General features: G+C 50.1%; 1 protein-coding gene across 1 annotated transcript in view; it reads right to left on the bottom strand.

The window, feature by feature from the left end:
* macf1a (microtubule actin crosslinking factor 1a) overlaps positions 1-18736 on the bottom strand; it is a 181710-nt gene that overhangs the window by 92934 nt on the left and 70040 nt on the right. Inside the window, 9 exon segments of the mRNA XM_042710701.1 lie at positions 649-744; positions 1664-1783; positions 2218-2324; positions 2734-2846; positions 3261-3427; positions 14079-14171; positions 15645-15722; positions 17232-17324; positions 18173-18262. Coding sequence (XP_042566635.1) covers positions 649-744; positions 1664-1783; positions 2218-2324; positions 2734-2846; positions 3261-3427; positions 14079-14171; positions 15645-15722; positions 17232-17324; positions 18173-18262 — 957 coding nt within the window.

Below are 18736 nucleotides of genomic sequence, written 5' to 3'. Positions count from 1 at the left end.
CTAGCCCAAAAAAAGTTCCTGGCACAAGAATAAACAATCTGAGTCTTGAGTCTGGCCCCTGACACACACACACACTCTCTCTCTCTCTCTCTCTCTCTCTCTCTCTCTCTCTCTCTCTCTCTCTCTCTCTCTCTCTCTCTCTCTCTCTCTCTCTCTCTCTCTCTCTCTCTCTCTCTCTCTCTCTCTCTCTCTCTCTCCCGCTGACACACTGGCTGGCTTTCTCAGTCAGTGCTGCTGCGGGTGATATATATGTATCGTCTTTCAGACACGCATTCCTGCTTTCTTTTCTTTTCCTCTCAGTGGCTCTGGCAGGTCTGGTGTCCTTCATTCCTCTGTGGTCTCTGCAGCTCCACGGAGCCTCATGATGCAGAGGACGCTCCCAATTTGGCAGCAGAATCCAGGTCACCATTCCCATCTTCGGTTCTTCTCTCCCTCTCTGCCGCTCTCACACACACACACACACACACACACACACACACACACCACCCCCCCCCCCACACACACACACACACACACACACCCCCCCCCCCACACACACACACACACACACACACACACACACACACACACACACACACACACACACATGCCTACAAATACCTACAAACACACACACACACACACACACCATCCCAAAAACTCCCTCACCTCCATCAGTTTGTAAAGGTGCTCGATGTGCCCCTTCTCCAGTTCCTTGTTGGGGATCTCCGTCTCTTTGAAGTGGACGTACTCATTGTAAAGTGCCTGTGGGGAGAGGGCAGCACTGATCATCAAGAAACGTTTAACCACATCAGGCACTGAAACCTGCCTTTCAACATCTCTTTGATCTGCTGAGACAGACACAACACACCCAAACACTCATAAAACACACCAACACACTCAAAACAAGACAACACCCTCAAACATCAAAAGGTTCTCCACAGTTGTTTTGATCTCCCATCTATTAAGATGGGGAGACTTTGGAGATCTTTCTGCTTAAGAATGCTATCCAGGAGTAACGGTGGAAACCCATGACACCGTTACGAGCGACGCGATATTCTAATCCCATGCATTTCAACGGGAGCCAATCCATTGTGACGTAGACCACCTTTTTGGGCGACGCGACCGATAAAAGTTGGAAAATGTTGAATCCTATGCAAATGAGGAGCGTTTTTTTCCGCAGCGGCCAATCAGAATGTTTGGTGTCGTCTCTGACAGTTTGAAAATGCTATTTCCACACGCTACAACACGCCCACTCAAAGTGATGGAAGCGTATCGCGTCGCTGTCATGGGTTTGCACCGTTAGGAGCGCTGATGTTGTTCTTAACCCTGTAAGACCCAAACATAAAAATAATATCTAAAAAATAATTTTTAAAGTCAGATGATGTTGTAAAAGTCTTTTGATGCATATAATGAAGGATTAATATAAAAAAAATATGTTTTTGTACGTTTTTAGGGAAACGTTGTAATATTGCAACGTTGGACCTAGTTGGTAGCAGAATTTCAGCATTTGCTCTGACTGCGGGGTTTTCAACCACACGTTAGACGAAGGTCACATAAGCAAATGCTGATGTTGATGCCACTTAGTGGAGAAGTGTGAAGGATTTATAGGGTGATGACTTCATTACTGATCTCATTGCTGGGAGGGAATGTAACTGGTGTAAGTGTGTGCCCCTCAACTGACCTTGAGCTCGACGGGGTTCTGGGGGAAGTTCTTGTTGGCCATGAGGCCAGTGTGCTGGCGGGTCCACTGGAGCAGAGACGAGAAGCGGGACTGGTACTCCGCCCAACGCTGGTCCACCTCCTGAGAGACACAGAGGAGGAGAAGAAACAGGTGAACGACTGAGAGACACAGAGGAGGAGAAGAAACAGGTGAACGACTGAGAGACTGAGGAGGAGAAGAAACAGGTGAACAACTGAGAGACAGAGAGGAGGAGAAGAAACAGGTGAACGACTGAGAGACTGAGGAGGAGAAGAAACAGGTGAACGACTGAGAGACTGAGGAGGAGAAGAAACAGGTGAACGACTGAGAGACTGAGGAGGAGAAGAAACAGGTGAACGACTGAGAGACTGAAACAGAGACAGTGGGAAAGAGCTAGGAAAGGTGGATGCATGCAATATATGGATTGATGGATAGACTGATTGACAGTCAGACGGATGGATAGAGATATGAATGCATGGAATGACTGATAGATGTATAGATAGGAGAAACCGATTAGAAAGGTAATAGACACTCACGTGTGCGACGACGCCCTCTCCTCCCTCGGGGATCTTGGGGAAGGCATCATAGATGGACGAGACATATGTGATGACCGACTTCTCATCAGGAGACGGCACGTCCACATCTGGAAGGCGAGGGGGGATAGAGGGATGGAGGACAGTTGAGAATCAAACATACAGGATACGTCCCAAATGCTCTCACTTACAGCCTTTCTAATAGACAATTTAAGACCGTGGAAGAGCAATAAAGATCTCTTTTGGTATATAACTAGGGAAAAGACCATTTTGTCTCGAGGTTGTCTGAGTAACTACTGGCTGTACAGTACAATGCAATGTGCTGTAAAAGTCAGAATGCAGGAGAATGTGCGTTTGTGCAAGCAAAGGCCTTAGTTTCATGGGACTGCAAATACCTTCTCAAAGACAGAACGCTTCAGAGTGTCACTAGCAGGGGGCAACTAGGATACAGTAAAGGTCCTACTCCAAACCAGAGGGTGGGGGCAAACATGGAGGGTGGGGTGGGGTGGGATTTAGTACCTTCTGCATCCAGCAAGCGTGTTACTCCGAGCGACTCAGCAATCTCAAAGGCCTGCTCTAGGTTGTCACGGCTACTCTGCTGTGCGACCACCTCCATGTCAATCAGATCAGGCCTGGGGAATGACAGAGAAAGTGTGTCAGGGTTGGTGGTGTGTGTGTGTGTGTGTGTGTGTGTGTGTGTGTTTGAGTGAGAGAGAGAGAGAGAGAGAGAGAGAGAGAGAAAGAGAGAGAGAGAGAGAGAAAAGAGTGTGAGAGTGTGTGTGTATCTACATTTGAGACCATGACTATGTTTGGTTGCATTTATGTGGCGTGCACATATTTGTTTGTGTGCACAAATTTCTGCAGTAGAGCATTTAACATGCACCCGTTGCTCCCGCTGGAACTGATGTGTCTGTGTGTGTGTGTCTGTGTGTGCGTGTGTGTGTGTCTGTTCATGTCTGTGTGTGTGTGTGTGTGTGTTTATGTCTGTGTGTTCATGTCTGTGTGTGTGTGTGTGTGTGTGTGTGTGTGTGTGTGTGTGTGTGTACCTGTATCTGTGCAGCAGTGCATTAAACATGCGTCCGTCGTTCCATGCGGAGCTGAAGTTGGTGCATCGGAGGCCGGGGTAGCCCACTATGGCCTGCTGGCTCCATAGCAACAGCTTCTCCTTCGCCGTCAGGTCAGCTGACTCCCCACTCACATAAATCTCTGAGATCTGAGGGGGAGAAAGGGCAAAGGTTATACATACACACTCACACACATACACACACTCAGACTCACACACACACAAACTCAGACTCACATACACACTCAGACTCTCACACACACACACACACTCAGACTCACACACACACACACACACTCACACACATACAGACTCACACACACACACACACACACACTTGAATACATCAAACATACACACAGGCATAGATGTGCACTTACACTTTAAAATGCACACTGTTATCGCATAACACATGATGCCTGTGTATACATATGCATTATGCACTTTTATAAACCATGGAATTTATCAAACTAATAGTCAATAAAAGAAGAAAAAATTGATGTCAGACATACCGAAGTGTGCATACAAACACACACATGGACTGAAACACACACACCCAGTCACATACGACACATGTAAGCATACAAAATAGGCTAAACTGTGTCTACTCTCGTCTTATCTCCTATTTGAACTTACATCAAATATCTTCTCCCTTGGCTGTAAATGACCTCATACAGCACACCAATACACATACCACACATACTCACATACTCACTCTCTCTCACACACACACACACACACACACACACACACACACACACACACACACACACACACACACACACACACACACACACAACCCATGTCTCATGTGACTCAATGTGCAGTTTCTGCCTCTTTACTCCAGCCAGACGCGGGACACTTCATTAGCGGCTTCTAAACTAAAATACACCCCCCCCTAGCCCCCCCAGCCCCCCCTCTCACCATCTGTCTCCTCCCCCCTTCCCCTCTCTTGTCATTCTCATTTTTCCTTCGCTTTCATCTCCTCATCACACATATTGACTCTCTCCCCCCTGTTTGCCTTTTTTTTTTTTTTACATATTTCTGTCTTTTCTTCTTAATCTCCCCTTCCCCCTCAGTTCTGCTTTCGTTTGTCTTTTTCTTCCCCTCATCTTCTCTCCCTCCTTTACTGTGCTGCAGTGTCTGCCAGTGCCTGGCTCTCATCATCAGTATTCCTCTCACATCACTCTCCTTCTCTCTCTCTCCCTCTCTCTCTCCCTCTCTCTCTCCCTCTCTCTCTCTCCCTCCCTCTCTCTCCCTCCCTCTCCCTCTCTCTCTTTCCTTCTCCCTTTTCTGTAGTTTCTCTGGAGCTGACACACAACAGAGTGGAACTTATAAGATGCAGCCAATGCCTCGCAGTCGGATGCCAAGCACTGAGGGGGTAAAAACATGCCCACAAACATGCCCACAAAGAGAACCTGGCATAACTGCCCACAAGCTCAGCTCAGATTAGACACACACACACACACACACACACACACACACACACACACACAGAGACACACACAGAGAGAGACACACAGAGACACACACACACACACAGCCTGAGCCTCTTACAGTAGGATGATTATGAGGCGAGGTCAGCACAGGCGCTCAAATCCATCACCTTTGGTGTTCTGTCCTCAATGGCTCCTCTGTCCACTCAACCCCACCACAAAGGCACGGCTAATACCGAGCGCTCAGGACCTCTGAAGCCTCTCCTCACTCACAGCACATTCCAACAGAGTGGACGGTGCTTCTGCACAACATCAAACGCTGTCCGTGAAACATTCCAGAACTGTTCACATTTCATCACGTGCCACTATTGTTAGTATTTCTGCCAGGAGGCATATGGCCACAACACAAAACACACACACACACACACACACACACACACACACACACACACACACACACACGCATACAGATGACCTCAAGTGAACTAGTTGGGGTCCAAGCCCATCTATACACACACAGACACACACACACACACACACACACACACACACACACACACACACAAAATCATCTTCATCATCAAGTCTGTTAATGCACTGGTTACTGTAATGTCCAAGTCTGTCTTAAGTGCTTTACAGACACCAACATGGAACACACAACTTGAGGACGGGCTACTGTAATGTCCAAGTCTGTCTTAACTGCCTTCAGAGCCTGAGCTTCTCCGATCCTCACCCACGTGACCCACTGAGCCGAGACAGCAGGGACCAAACACCAGGACGCCTGCCAGAGGGCTCCGAGTGTGTGTGTGTGTGTGTGTGTGTGTGTGTGTGTGTGTGTGTGTGTGTGTGTGTGTGTGTGTGTGTGTGTGTATGTAAAGTATGGGGTGCAGGGGCTTTGAAGTGACAAGGGAATGGAGAACGGGGCACAAAGACGGGTGGTGAGATGAAGAGAGAGCAGAATCCCCTGAGCGCTACTGTGCTTTTGATTTATGCGCATTTCAAACACAAACCTTTCTCACATAAGGCCAACGAGAGGACACAATAGATGGCAGCTATCAATACTCTCTGTCACACACTCACACACACACACACTCACTGAGACACACACAAAGACGGTGATATATACATACACGGGATCAGATAGAAGCAGACAGACAAAGACACACACGCACTCACAGTCACCCAGTGAAAATGCTAACTGATGTTTTCCTAATGGAGATTTTCTCACGGGTGACAGGCACCTGAGACAAACAACACTGTTATGCTGTGGCCACGACACAGGCTTGTTTACTGTGAATGTGTGTGAGGATGTGTATGCCTGTCTGTGTTTGTGTGTGTGTGTGTGTGTATGTGTGTGCCTGTCTGTGTTTGTGTGCGTGCGCGTGTGTGTGTGTGTGTGTGTGTGAGTATGTGTATGCCTGTCTGTGTTTGTGTGTGTGTGTGTGTGTGTGTGTGTGTGTGTGTGTGTGTGTGTTCAATCTCGGCAGTGCAGCGGTGTGAGAGGCTGATGCAAGCTTCAACAAGGGTGTGTGTGAGTGTGTGCGCTTCTGTGTCTAGTGAGAGTAGAGAGCAAGGTAGAATCCAAATTGTTTCTTAAAGTCAAATTCACCTATGCGTCTTGGTTCCCTTATTAGCTTTGGGTTTACACTGAGACACACACACACACACACACACACACACACACACACACACACACACACACACACACTTCACTGTAGGTGCCCTACAGCATTCGTCACAAGCAACCCATGTGGGTTACACAGAGGTACAGCATATCATCCTGTGAATGTAGATAATATACATCTACAGAGGACACACTTATTATGCCAGATCTGTTGCTTGAGGCAATGGCAGTGAGCCACTAAATACAGATGTGTGTGTGCGTCTCTGTGTGTGTGTGTGTGAGGCAGTGCCACATTTAAAGCAGCAAAATCCAAATGTAGGTTGTCTGAAGCTGACAGGACTGAGGGGAGAGGGGGATAGAGAGGGAGAGAGAGAGAGAGATAGAGAGGGAGAGGGGGAGAATGATGCCTGATATTGGGAGGCTGAGACAGAGAGAGAGAATGAGAGAGGCATTCTGGGCAGGACTGATTAGGTTCTAGCGATGCAGCTAGGAAGGATATAAAGAATGCTGAGTGTTTCAGTGCTGATAGCCCACGCTAATGCTGCCATATGAGCGCACACACACACACACACACACACACACACACACACACACACACACACACACACACACACAGAAGAAATATGCTTCATTGCCAGTGGTGCAACACACACTCATCTATCAGGAAGTCAGAAAAAGAAACGGGAAAATGAAAGGGAGTAACAGAGCGAAAGACCGAGAGAGAGAGGGGGGAGGGAGAGAGAGAGAGAGAGAGAGAGAGAGTGAGAGAGAGCCTGACCTGGGTGTTGATACTGGCTGGTTTGTCTGCAGGTGAGAGTGGGCTCTCTAACACAGACGAGTCCAGCATGTCAGAAGAGCTACTGGTGAAGCCCTCCAAGTCTGTCTGTAGGGCGCCCCCTGTCTCTGTGGAGGTGAGCTGCGCATCGCTGACGTAGCCTGAGGATGGGGGGTCCTGCAGCGAAGTGGTCGCATACCGGGCGTCCTTTCCGGGTCGCACCACCATAGGGGTGACCCCCACTCCCGCTGCCGTACCATGAGCCCCGCTCACCCGCACTCTCAAGACCCCTCCCTGCTCAGGAGACGCTGCTAGGGGCTCGGCCTGCACCTCTAGCCCCTTCCCCGCACCCCAGACCGGGGAGCCGAAGTCACTGGGGTACACCGTCCGCACCACACACAGACGTCCCCCCACCTCCCGGATGTGCACCACGCCCTTGCGCTCCTTCCTCGAGGAGGTGCCCCGAGAGTCCCGAACACCCGAGTCTCTCCGCGCCTCATCCTCAGTCAGCTCCGCCTCTTCCTCTTCGTGCTCCTCCTCCTCCTCCTCACTCTGCACGGGCCATGCTCGGTCCTCCTCTTTCCCAGGTTGCAGAGCTTTGACGATGCGCGGCCTCTCGGGCACGCCCTGCACTCGCTCCCGGACGCGACACACTCGCCCCCCTCCCGGAGTGGAGCTGCCCTGTGGGGGGTCGGTGGTAGTGGGGTCGTGCCCCTGCCCCTGCCCCTGCCCCTGCCCGGCCCTCTCAGGCTGGTTGGCACGGGTGAAGGCTCCAGCCCACGCGGGGCTAGGGTCAGGGGACAAGATGGCGATCCGGCTGCCCCGCACCGACCCCACACTCCCCTCAATCACGGTGCCCATCACTGACGGGGGTCTCAGCTCGCTCCCTCTCGGGGTCTCCGATTGGCTAGGAGCCTCGTCATGTCCAATGACCACCTCCTCCTCCTCCTCCTCCTCCTCCACTGCCGCCAATTCCCTCTCCTCGAGCCTCGGCACCCTCACGCCTTCCTCCTCGTCCGCTACCGACCTTTTGCGTGACTTCTTTTTGCGCCGAAAGCGGAGGCGGCGTTTCGGCGACAAGGGTAGGACGCCCGGCCGAGCGCCCTCTCTCGGCTCCTTCACACACCCCATCGAGCTCCCCATCTCTGCGTCTGTCCGCCTCCCAAAGAAGAGCTCAAGTAGAGTTCAATCAGACACACATCCCGCGGGAGGAGTGTGTCATGTTAAGATCAGAGAGAGCTGGTGTGTGGCTACTAAAAGTCTAGTGAAAGTCAGGTGTGCGAGAGTGTATGAGAATGTGAGGAAGAATATAAATGTCCAACAGGCCGGAGTGGATGGACAAGTGAAGAGCTGTTCAGTTGGTACAGTCTGATGGATAAGGTGTTTCCTTCAGTTTGAGACGGCCATCAGACCTTTGAACCAGTAGGCTTGCATGCACTTCCTCTGTATATTCTCGTCCTGTTGATCAGTCTCTCTCTCCTCTTCCTCTTCCTCCTCTTCAGTCACATGTCATGGATGACCCCCTCACGTGCAGCAGTCACTCATGGCCATGACAGCTGGGTCTCCACAAGTCAAGGACACACAGAAGAACATATGCAGCTGCTCTTCTCATGAAAAATTCAATTTCTGAGCACCCACTCTCTCCCTCTCTGTCCTTCTCCTGCTCTCTCTGTCTCCTTCTCTCTGCTAATGTAGGTAGTGCAGACACCAGCTAAATTAAGCCCTACCTGAGAGTGACCGTTAGCTTCCACCGGAATCTTCAGGTTGTATCACAACGCCAGCAAATGACTGCGGGACTCTTTGGCACAACTGTCAGATGTGAAATCAGCTCCTGTGGTCCACCGCAAAACACCAACGGTGATCTCTAAAGCTGCGTCGGCACTGCAGTGCAGACATACACACAGGCGCACACACACACTCTCTCGCTCTCCTTGCGCTCTCTTACACACACTCTTGTGGTGTGTGTGTGTGTGGGGAGCTAGTGAGTGAGTGAGTGAGTGAGCGAGCGAGCATCACCGGCAGTTTGACACAAACACCGGCTCCATCGTCAGCGGGTCCTGTGCGGTCACGTGCCGGCAGCCTCGGGGGAGTGATCTATCTGAGCTGAGATTTCCACGTCAGTGCCTAGGCAGGACAATAAAACTACTCCGGTGTTTTTCCTGAAGCCGCCCCATGGATTATTGATGCCCGCGCTCCCTGCTGTTACGGTACCTGGGACAGGAACGGCTGTAACGGGAGACGCCGGAGTAGTAGTTGTGGTAGTAGTTGGCGTGATGCTGGTGACGCACTTCTTTGGCAGGGTTTGGAGGATGTCACGACAGCACGCTCAGACATCAACAGGAGGCAACAGAGGAGCAGTCATCCAGGCAAAGGCACACACACAGTCTTTGGTCTCAGTCAGAGCATTCCCATGATCCTCTGTGGGGGCGAGTGCAGCCTTGTCATGGGATGATTCCAGTCCCTCAAGCGGTAGAAGTCCACACGTCTCCCCTCAGTGCCTTGAGTGGGTGCAAGAGTGTGTGTTGTTAGCGCCAGCTACATATGCGTGGGTACGTGTGTTGAGTGGGGAGTGTATGATCCCAAGAGAGGATGTCTCCACACAGACATTAACGACCCACATGGGGGGGGGGGCAAGATGCCTGTGCTGTGTGCCTGCGTGGAGGTCAAAAAAGGCAAGGCAGAAATGATGTCAAGTTCTGTCACATGACACACACCCACACACCTGTCACGTCGACATGCATCGCTTCATATAGAGACCAGCTTACATCCACCAGGTTAGCGGTCTTAGATGGATGTTTCAGCCGTGTTGGGTCACAGTCCGTCTCAACAGAGCAGTTCTTTCCACTGTTAAGCCCCCTCCAGGTCTGTATTTAGTCGCACGTTCAGACACGTTTGGCGTCAGTCCAGCTCACATGTGTCCTCAGGAAGCATTAAGCATGTGAAACTCTCTGAACATCCATCCCTCTGCATGTGCAGGCAGCTCTGTGCCTCTCTCTCCCCCAGTGTCAGAGCTCTGTGGCTGGGTGCTGTCCGCTGCTCTCTCCCTCTGCTGGTGCTGCTGCTGCTGCTGCTACTGCTGGGGCTCCTCCGGTCTATGAATCTAATTACAGTGGTGGCAGGCTGGAGCTGGTGCTGGAGCTGGGGCTGGGGCTGGGCTGGGCTGATCTCCGGTCAGAGAGGAGGCCAGCTGGAGCTGCTGCCCGGTGGCGAGAGCTCCTGGTCAGGCAGGAGAAAGGCTGAGAGACGGGGGGAGGAAAGGGCATCGGTGCCGGAGGGAGGCGGCTCCATCAGAGAGGCATTGGTGAATTGATCCGATTGATACGCTGTGCGTTTCCTTCACAGACACACAATGTGCGTTGTGTAGGTGTGCGAGGGTGTGTGTGTGTGTGTGTGTGTGTGTGTGTGTGTGTGTGTGTGTGTGTGTGTGTGTGTGCGTGGTAAAGAGAGTGTGCCTGCAGGGATGGGCGATCCCTCCTGAGCGTGCGCTGAAAGATCCAGAGGCCTACAAATCCTGCGAAAGCCAGGGGCTCCAGTGACAGCAGGCTCCCTCTCTGTAGTCTCTGTCGAAGGCTTGTTGGGCTGCTCCCTCCCTCTCTCCCTCTCTCTCTCCCTCTCTCTCTGGCAGAGGCAGGCAGGGAAAAGAGCTTTATCTTCGCTACGCTGCAGCTTCAGACTGCCGCTGCTACCGCTTTAACTCTCTCTCCCTTTCCCACTCCCCCTCCCTCCATCCCTCCCCTCCTCTCTCTCTCTCTCCTCCTATCAGCTGTCTCACCCCCCTCTTTCCCGCCCCCTCTTGCTTTCTTGCTCACACTCGCTCTATGCTGTTGCTTCTGCGCTGTGTGTTCTGCGCACACACTAGGGCAGACACTAGCAAATACACTCTTTCTCACACACACACACACACACACAACCAAAAAGCCATATTAGGTTGTTGCAGCTACCATAGGAGAAGAAATCAAATCTCTTCTGAGGAAGAGAGAGAAAGAGAACGGGAGAGAGAGAACGGGATAGAAATGAGGTTGAAGGTGAAAAAGAAAATGAATGGAGGTGTGGAGGAGGATGAACAGAAGAGGAGAGAGTGTGAAGAAAGGATGAGGAACAGCAGAGGTGGGAAAGAGAAGAGACGCTGTTGATTCAAGAGATTCCTCTCTCTGCCTCTCTGGCACACTCACACACTCACACACACTCAATGCTCCTTCCTTTAAGACCGTCTCCCTCCCACTCAACACACGGAGCATTACAACTCTATGATGTCATGTTCAAATGTGATCAAACACCCACGCAAGAAAAAACACTCTCTCGCACACAAACACACACACACAGAAAACCCCTCCATGGGGTGCTGACTAATTACAGGGTTCTGCAACTTGCAAAACACCATAGAGCACATACATACACACACACACACACACACACACAAATCCAACACACACCAACAGATCAGATTGACAGGTGCATAATTAGCAGGCCCTTGTGACTCTGCAGTAGATGAGGTTAAATACTAACTGACTGAATGAGGATCTGAGAGACAGATGAGGGCCTCCTATCAGGAATGAAGGGATCAGAGAGGAACAGAGTGATATACTGATGAAGTGATACAGCAACAGAGTGATAACGTGACAACGGGATTGAGCGGCAGACAGCCGTTTACAGATGGCAGGGTCAAAACTCCCGTGCCTCTCCGATCTTAAGTAACCATTCCTCTAATTCCTTAAGTAACCATTCAGAGAACAGTGCTATTTGCTCCCAGTTCTTCGCCCTCCCTCTAGCTCCCTAGATGGGCAGAGAGGTCTCCAACACGGCTTCCATAGACCACATTTCCCCCTGCCAATGGCCCGGATCCGACCACAAGCCCGAGACATGCAACACTGTGGCGTTTTTCAGGAAACCCACTGCGAATGTTCCAGCTTCCCAGCATGCCGCAGCAGTTACCATCCCCGCAGTGGAGGGAGTCTGAGATGCTACCTCACCGCCACAATCTTTTATTGATGATCTTTGCAGTGCAGTGGCCGTGGGGACACCTGACATGGGATTGCATTCTGGCCACAACAGAGCAGCATGATGTTCTAAAGATGAGAACTCACAGGTTGACCAACCTTCAAACACCTCAAACGTAAAAACACAATTTCTTGGAGGTTGAATTTGACTGAAACCTTAAAGCATATCTATGTTAACTAACCTTTAACTAACTTTGCAACTGGTTCACTCAGAAGGGCCATTTAACCTCTGTCCCAAATCTTCTGCCCTACTGTTAGCGTGTGTATGTGTGTGATTATGTGTGTGTGTGTGTGTGTGTGTGTGTGTGTGTGCACACTGTCTGCTATTTCCAGTAAATTATGCACTCAGTGACCAGACTGAGCATTTGGTCAATCCTCTCTGACTGGGAAGGGGAGCACATTGTGTTTGTCACAGAATTTAAATTAGATTGGTTTGCAGTCCCTGTCAAAACACTCCCCTACCAGACTCTCTCACACACACACACATACAAACACACACACACAAAGCCAATTAGATCTCTGTCACCTCATTCTCTGAACTCTCTGCTAATTATGGAGTCTACAGCACTGGGCTTCCCCTCAAATCTCCCTCTCTCTCTCTTACTCTCTCTCTCTCTATCTCTCCCTTTACCTTATGTCTCTCATTTCCTTCTCTCCTCTCACCGTCCCACTTTCCCTTCCCTCTCTCTCTCTCTTTTATCTCCCTATCTTCCTCTCTCCATCAGGCTCACCTTCCTCCAGCCCATTCTCCTGCCTGCCTGCCTTTCTGCTGAATCATGCTGATTGAAGTGGTTGCACAGTCACACACAGGGGAGTCTCCATGGCAACCAGCTCCCCGTGTCACCTTGTGATGTCATCCCCTGAAGGCCCACAGTGCCCTCTAGTGATCAACCTTGGGAAGTGCAGCCCAGTCAGCGCTGCGTGTCCAAACCATCTGCTAACAGTACGGCTCGTTCATCTCCCCCACCCCCCATTCCTCTGAATGAAAGGAAGCCCCACTATCTGCCAGGTGAAACCAGCAGAAGACAGATATACCTCCATGTCAGGTCATCTTCACACAAGGCCACTGAGCAGGTGGTAGACCACACCGGTGCAATTAGTGAGCAGGAGCAGCCAGGAGCTATTGGTGTCACCAACTCATAAGGGCCCTGTGTTAGATTTCATCTCCCCATTGGCTTCTCTTCATCCTACTTATTTATGAGCCAATGACCTAAGAGAATGCAACCTCAATAGAACCCCCTTTATTATTGTCCACAGGAGATGGCACTAGGAGACATGATGTCAGTGCTTTGCCTATGCCAGTGCAATGTCAAGCCAGACGTCCCTATTCTGTGTGTGTGGTGTGTGGTGTGTGTGTGTGTGTGTGTGTGTGTGTGTTCCACCCACACAAGCTTCTGCCTGGCAGCTCAGTGGGGGTTTAGACCAGACCTGTCACAGTGTCCTGCCTGCTGGTTACCAAAAACTGAGGACAAGCCATCTGAGGCATTCTCTCACTTCACTCACTTCACTCACTCACTTCACTCACTCACTCACTCAACTCACTCAACTCACTCAACTCACTCAACTCACTCAACTCACTCAACTCACTCAACTCACTCAACTCACTCACCTCACTCACCTCACTCAACTCACTCAACTCACTCAACTCACTCAACTCACTCAACTCACTCAACTCACTCAACTCACTCAACTCACTCAACTCACTCAACTCACTCAACTCACTCAACTCACTCACCTCACTCACCTCACTCACCTCACTCACCTCACTCACCTCACTCACCTCACTCACTCTCATACACACACAGTTAAAGCAATAAACAAACAAGGACTCCTTTAAACACACACAAACCCACACCTCTACCTGACCGCCATCAACATAGCACTGCCTAAAAGAGTGTGTGGGCCTTGTAGAGTTGGACAGCAAATTTCCTAAAAGAACAAACAAGCCGAGGATTGTGGGTAAACAGACCTGGAAGTGGAGGATGATGGTCCAGATGAGGCCCAGCGTCAGTTTGGGGTTCCCGTCCGTGATGTCATCATTACGGATGTTCACCAACTTGACCTGAAAGGGGGGGGGGGCAGGAGTTAGAGTCGGTCAACTCAGAGCCGGGAATCATGGCATCGCATCATGTGACTCTTTCATCATGTTGTCTGCAGTATTTCCTTGAGTCAATGGCAGGTGCCATGTAATTCGCTATAGAGCTCTTTTTCGTCAAGGTCACATTCATTTAACTTTATTATTATTTGCCAAACTGAAAAAAGCTTGTGTTTGTTGTGCTTTTAGCGTCCACCATTTCCCCTCTCCACTGGCTTGACCCCTGTGGGCAGAACATGGGGAGAGCAAAGTTATCTACCACTGCTGGGAAGGAGAGGCAGTAGACTGCATTTCATCGTGGGGTTGGGAGGGAGAGAGAGTAAAGAGAAATGCAGACAGAGAGAGAGAGAGAGAGAGAGGGGGAGGGAGGGAGGGAGAGAGAGAGAGAGAGAGAGAGAGAGAGAGAGAAAAAGAGAGAGAAAGAGAGAGAGAGAGAGAGAGGAAGGAAGATACAAATGCGGAGAGACAGAGGAATCTATCTGGAGGCTGTCTGCAGTGTTTGAGCATGCATGACCAGAGGTCTCGTTCCTGGTACGGGGACAAAATCTGCTCAGCCAGCCAGCAACAGCCTTTTATACAGCTCATGCCACCACACACACACACACACACACACACACACACACACACACACACACACACACACACACACACACACACACACACACAGCTGGGGAAGGTTATCTCTATCTCTTCCATGTGTCTTTGTGAAGTACGTTTCTGAAGGCAGCAGCAGCACAGTTTCAGAATTCCTCTTAAACACAAATATTATGTGTCTCTCTGTCTTTATGCATTTGTGTGTGTGAGAGAGAGAAGTGTGTTTGTGTGTGAGAGAGAGAGAAATGTGTGTGTGTGAGAGAGAGAAGTGTGTGTGTGTGAGGGAGAGAGAGTTAGGGATCAATCAATACGCGTTTTTTAGGGCCGATATCAATATCTAATGTCCTAAGACGGCCAATAACTGATGGACTCGGGACCTCTATTCATTTATCGTATTTGCCTCTTGCAAAAAACAAAACAAATACATAGAGGGAATTATAATGACTTGCGAACGGTGAAGAAACAGCAATGTGCAGATCTTACACCCCCCGGGAATAATCACTGTTTTATATACAGTACTTAAAAGTTCAAAAACAAATCAGTGCTATCTATGTCTAAATCTATGTATCTACAATCTATGAAAGGCAAATAAATGACTCCATAGTTTAGCTATTCCTACACCATTGCATTTTCCATCTAAAATAAGGTTACATTTATAACGTTAGCTTCATTCTTGAGATATGCAATCTGACTAAAATACAAATATCACAACAAATATCAGCAACACCAATATGAGGAGGCCAATACCAATATAATCTTTTTTTTTTTGGGGGGGGCAAAACCAGTACATCGATCGCTCTCTCTATAGTGTGTATGAGAGAGAGAGGGAGAGAGAGAGAGACTCACCTGTCTCTGTTTGAGGAAGTCCAGGGCGATCTGCACATTCTGGAGCCTGTGGAAGCGCATGCGCCCCTTCTCCCTCGGCTGGAGGAGAGAGAGATGAAGAACACAGGAACACAATGACTAAATGATACAGGTAGGATTGCCCATCATCATCATCATCATCATGTGAGTCAGTCAGAGGTTAAGGCACACTGCAGGGTTAGCACCGGAGTGTGTGCTGTGTGCACGCGTGTGTGTGTGTGTGTGTGTGTGTGTGTGTGTGTGTCAGTCAATCTCTACGTCTGCACGGTGAGAAGCGTGGCACAGCAAACACAGCAGCTGCAAAAGGACCATGAAGAAGCTGAGCATCATCACACTGTGTGCATGTGTGTGTGTGTGTGTGTTTGTATGTGTGTGTGTACGTGTGTGTGTATGTGTGTGTGTGTGTGTGTGTGTGCGTGCGTGTGTGTCTGTATGTGTCAGTGTCTGTGAGTGGATGTAAGTCCTGTTATTTCATGCTTCCATCAGAAAACTGGTGACTTCACACAACCGTGACTCTGTTGAATATGACCTCAAACCCACAGCAAAGCAGAGCCACACACAAAGTCTGCAGTAACATGCACCCTGGCTCTCAGACACAAACACACACACACACACACATTTTAGTATTTCTCTGTAACCACTCAGAGACACACCAACACAAGCCATCCATCACTACTGAAGTCACACTCTCTCACACACTCTCTCACACACACACACACACACACACACACACACACACACACACACACCCATCAGGCAGTAGAATCACACCACCCTGTGCCACCCCCATGTCAGAATTTTGCAGCGGGTGGAAAACGCAGGCTGCCAGGCTGCAGAGTGTCTGGGGGGGGCGGGGGGGCAGGATCAGCAGCAGCGTGGGGTGAGGTGAGGGGGGTCAGCCGCTGGACGCATCACCAGTGCTGGGGAGGGACGCTTCATGCTGGAGGGGGGGGGCTTGTGATGCAGTTCTGCTGAGCGGGTGGAATCCAGCAGCGTGGCCCTAAAGCCTACTGGCAGCTCGGAGCACAGCTGAGCGCCTACTGAGCCGTGCCCACTAAACACTAAGCTGCCCAGGGTCAGCCATGTGTGTATGTCTGAGTACGCAGGGAACATATATTCACAAGCCATGTGTGTGTGTGTGTGTGTGTGTGTGTGTGTGTGTGTGTGTGTGTGTGTGTGTGTGTGTGTGTGTGTGTGTGTGTGTGTGCGTAAAACCCTAATTATCATAATAACCATAACAGTGGTTATTAGTGATTGTGTGTGTAACCATAATGAAAGCATAAAGGAGGTCAATGTTGATCAATCAATGTGTGTTGGTTGATGTTGTTAATGGCCCTGCTCTCTCTGCACCCTTTGAACCTTTGTCAAAGGGTGAGTGGAAACTCACACACACACACGCATGTGTTACTGACACACACACACAACCGCGTGCGAGCATGTGTTACTGACACACACACACACACCGCGTGCGAGCATGTGTTCCTGACATGCAGCATCACAGCTACGGGTGTGAGTTTGTGCATTTGAGGGGCAGAGCAGGGGTCACTGGGGTCATGGGGTCAAACATACTCCCTGATCTCCATCCTCCTCCTCTCCCCCCGTCAGAATGAGCGGGGGGGCGTGCGACACACACACTTTCCTCAGCGTGGACACACCCTTATGCTGATAACATTGAAGACAGAAAGAGAAAGACAAAATGGAGGGGGGACAGCGAAAGAGAAGAAAGAAGAGAGGAGTGGAGTGGAGATGAGCGAACACTCATACAAAGAGGTAGGGGAGAAGAGAGAGAGAGAGGGGGAGGAGAGAGAGAAGAAAGAAGAGAGGAGTGGAGATGAGCGAACACTCATACAGAGAGGTAGGGGGGAGGAGAAACGGAGTAAAACAGGAAACAAAAAGAGAAATGAAAACTGGAAGATAGCAGTTGGCAGCAAACAAGAGATGCAAATGAAGAGTCTGAAACTGAGCAGTAGTGGGAAGATCAGAGTGCTCCATTCACAGAGACAGCCAGAAGAGACACTCACACGCACACGCACACACACACACACACACACACACACACACACACACACACACACACACACATGCTCAGTCACACACACACACTCACAGCCATACAAATTGCTGACTCCATATCAGGTCTGAGTGCCAAGTGCTGCAAGGTTGTTCAGGTGTGTCCCGCTGCTCAGAGTGTGTGCCTGAGCAAACCCTGGACATATACACATCTTGTGATATATGACTATATGACTGCATCTCCACGATCATACATATGCATGAAATATGTCCACATGCATGTATGTATATGTGGATATAGACAAGGGAAACATCACAGTTTGTGTTTGTCCTGAGTTCACGGAGGTGTGTGTGTGTGTGTGTGTGTGTGTGTGTGTGTGTGTATGTGTGTATGTGTGTATGTGTGTATGTGTGTATGTGTGTGTAGTGTATGTGTGTGTGTGTGTGTGTGTGTGTGCGTAGTTGTGTGTGTGTGTGTGTGTGTGTGTGTGTTTTCTCACCAGTGTGACTCCTGACAGCACCTCCAGTAGGGAGATGAGGTTGTGTCCATCTCTCAGATCCTCGTACAGGTCTGTGATGTGCTTCCGAACCTAAAGGAGAAACAGAAACCGAGATTACAATCCCAATCCCAAACACTCATGTCCTCTCATCAGAATAGGAAGAGAGAGAGATCAGATCCCAATCACAAACACAATCCCAAACACTCATGTCCTCTCATCAGGATAGGAAGCAGCACACAGATGCGTGCGTGTGTGGATTTCTGCATGCGTGTCTGCAGGGGTTTACAGTTGCCCAGCTGTGACCTTCGCCCACATAAGACCCAATTCCAGCTAGACCTTATTCAGCGTGACCTGACCTAACCCGACCTGACAACACCCGACATAACCTAACCCGACCCGACCGACCGACCCGAGACGTGACGTGAGCTGACAGAGTGGAAGTGCTGATCTGGGCCGAGCCCTGTACTGGACCCAGCACCAGCCTGCAGACGCCTGTGTGTGTGTGTGTGTGTGTGTGTGTGTGAGGAAGTAGGCCATCTTTTAGCCACATCATACAGCCTGTAT

The sequence above is a fragment of the Clupea harengus genome, chromosome 19, assembly GCF_900700415.2.
Source record: "Clupea harengus chromosome 19, Ch_v2.0.2, whole genome shotgun sequence".
NCBI classification, from domain to species: domain Eukaryota; kingdom Metazoa; phylum Chordata; class Actinopteri; order Clupeiformes; family Clupeidae; genus Clupea; species Clupea harengus.
Note: the sequence above shows the minus strand (reverse complement) of the source record. Positions and strands in the feature narration are given on the sequence as shown.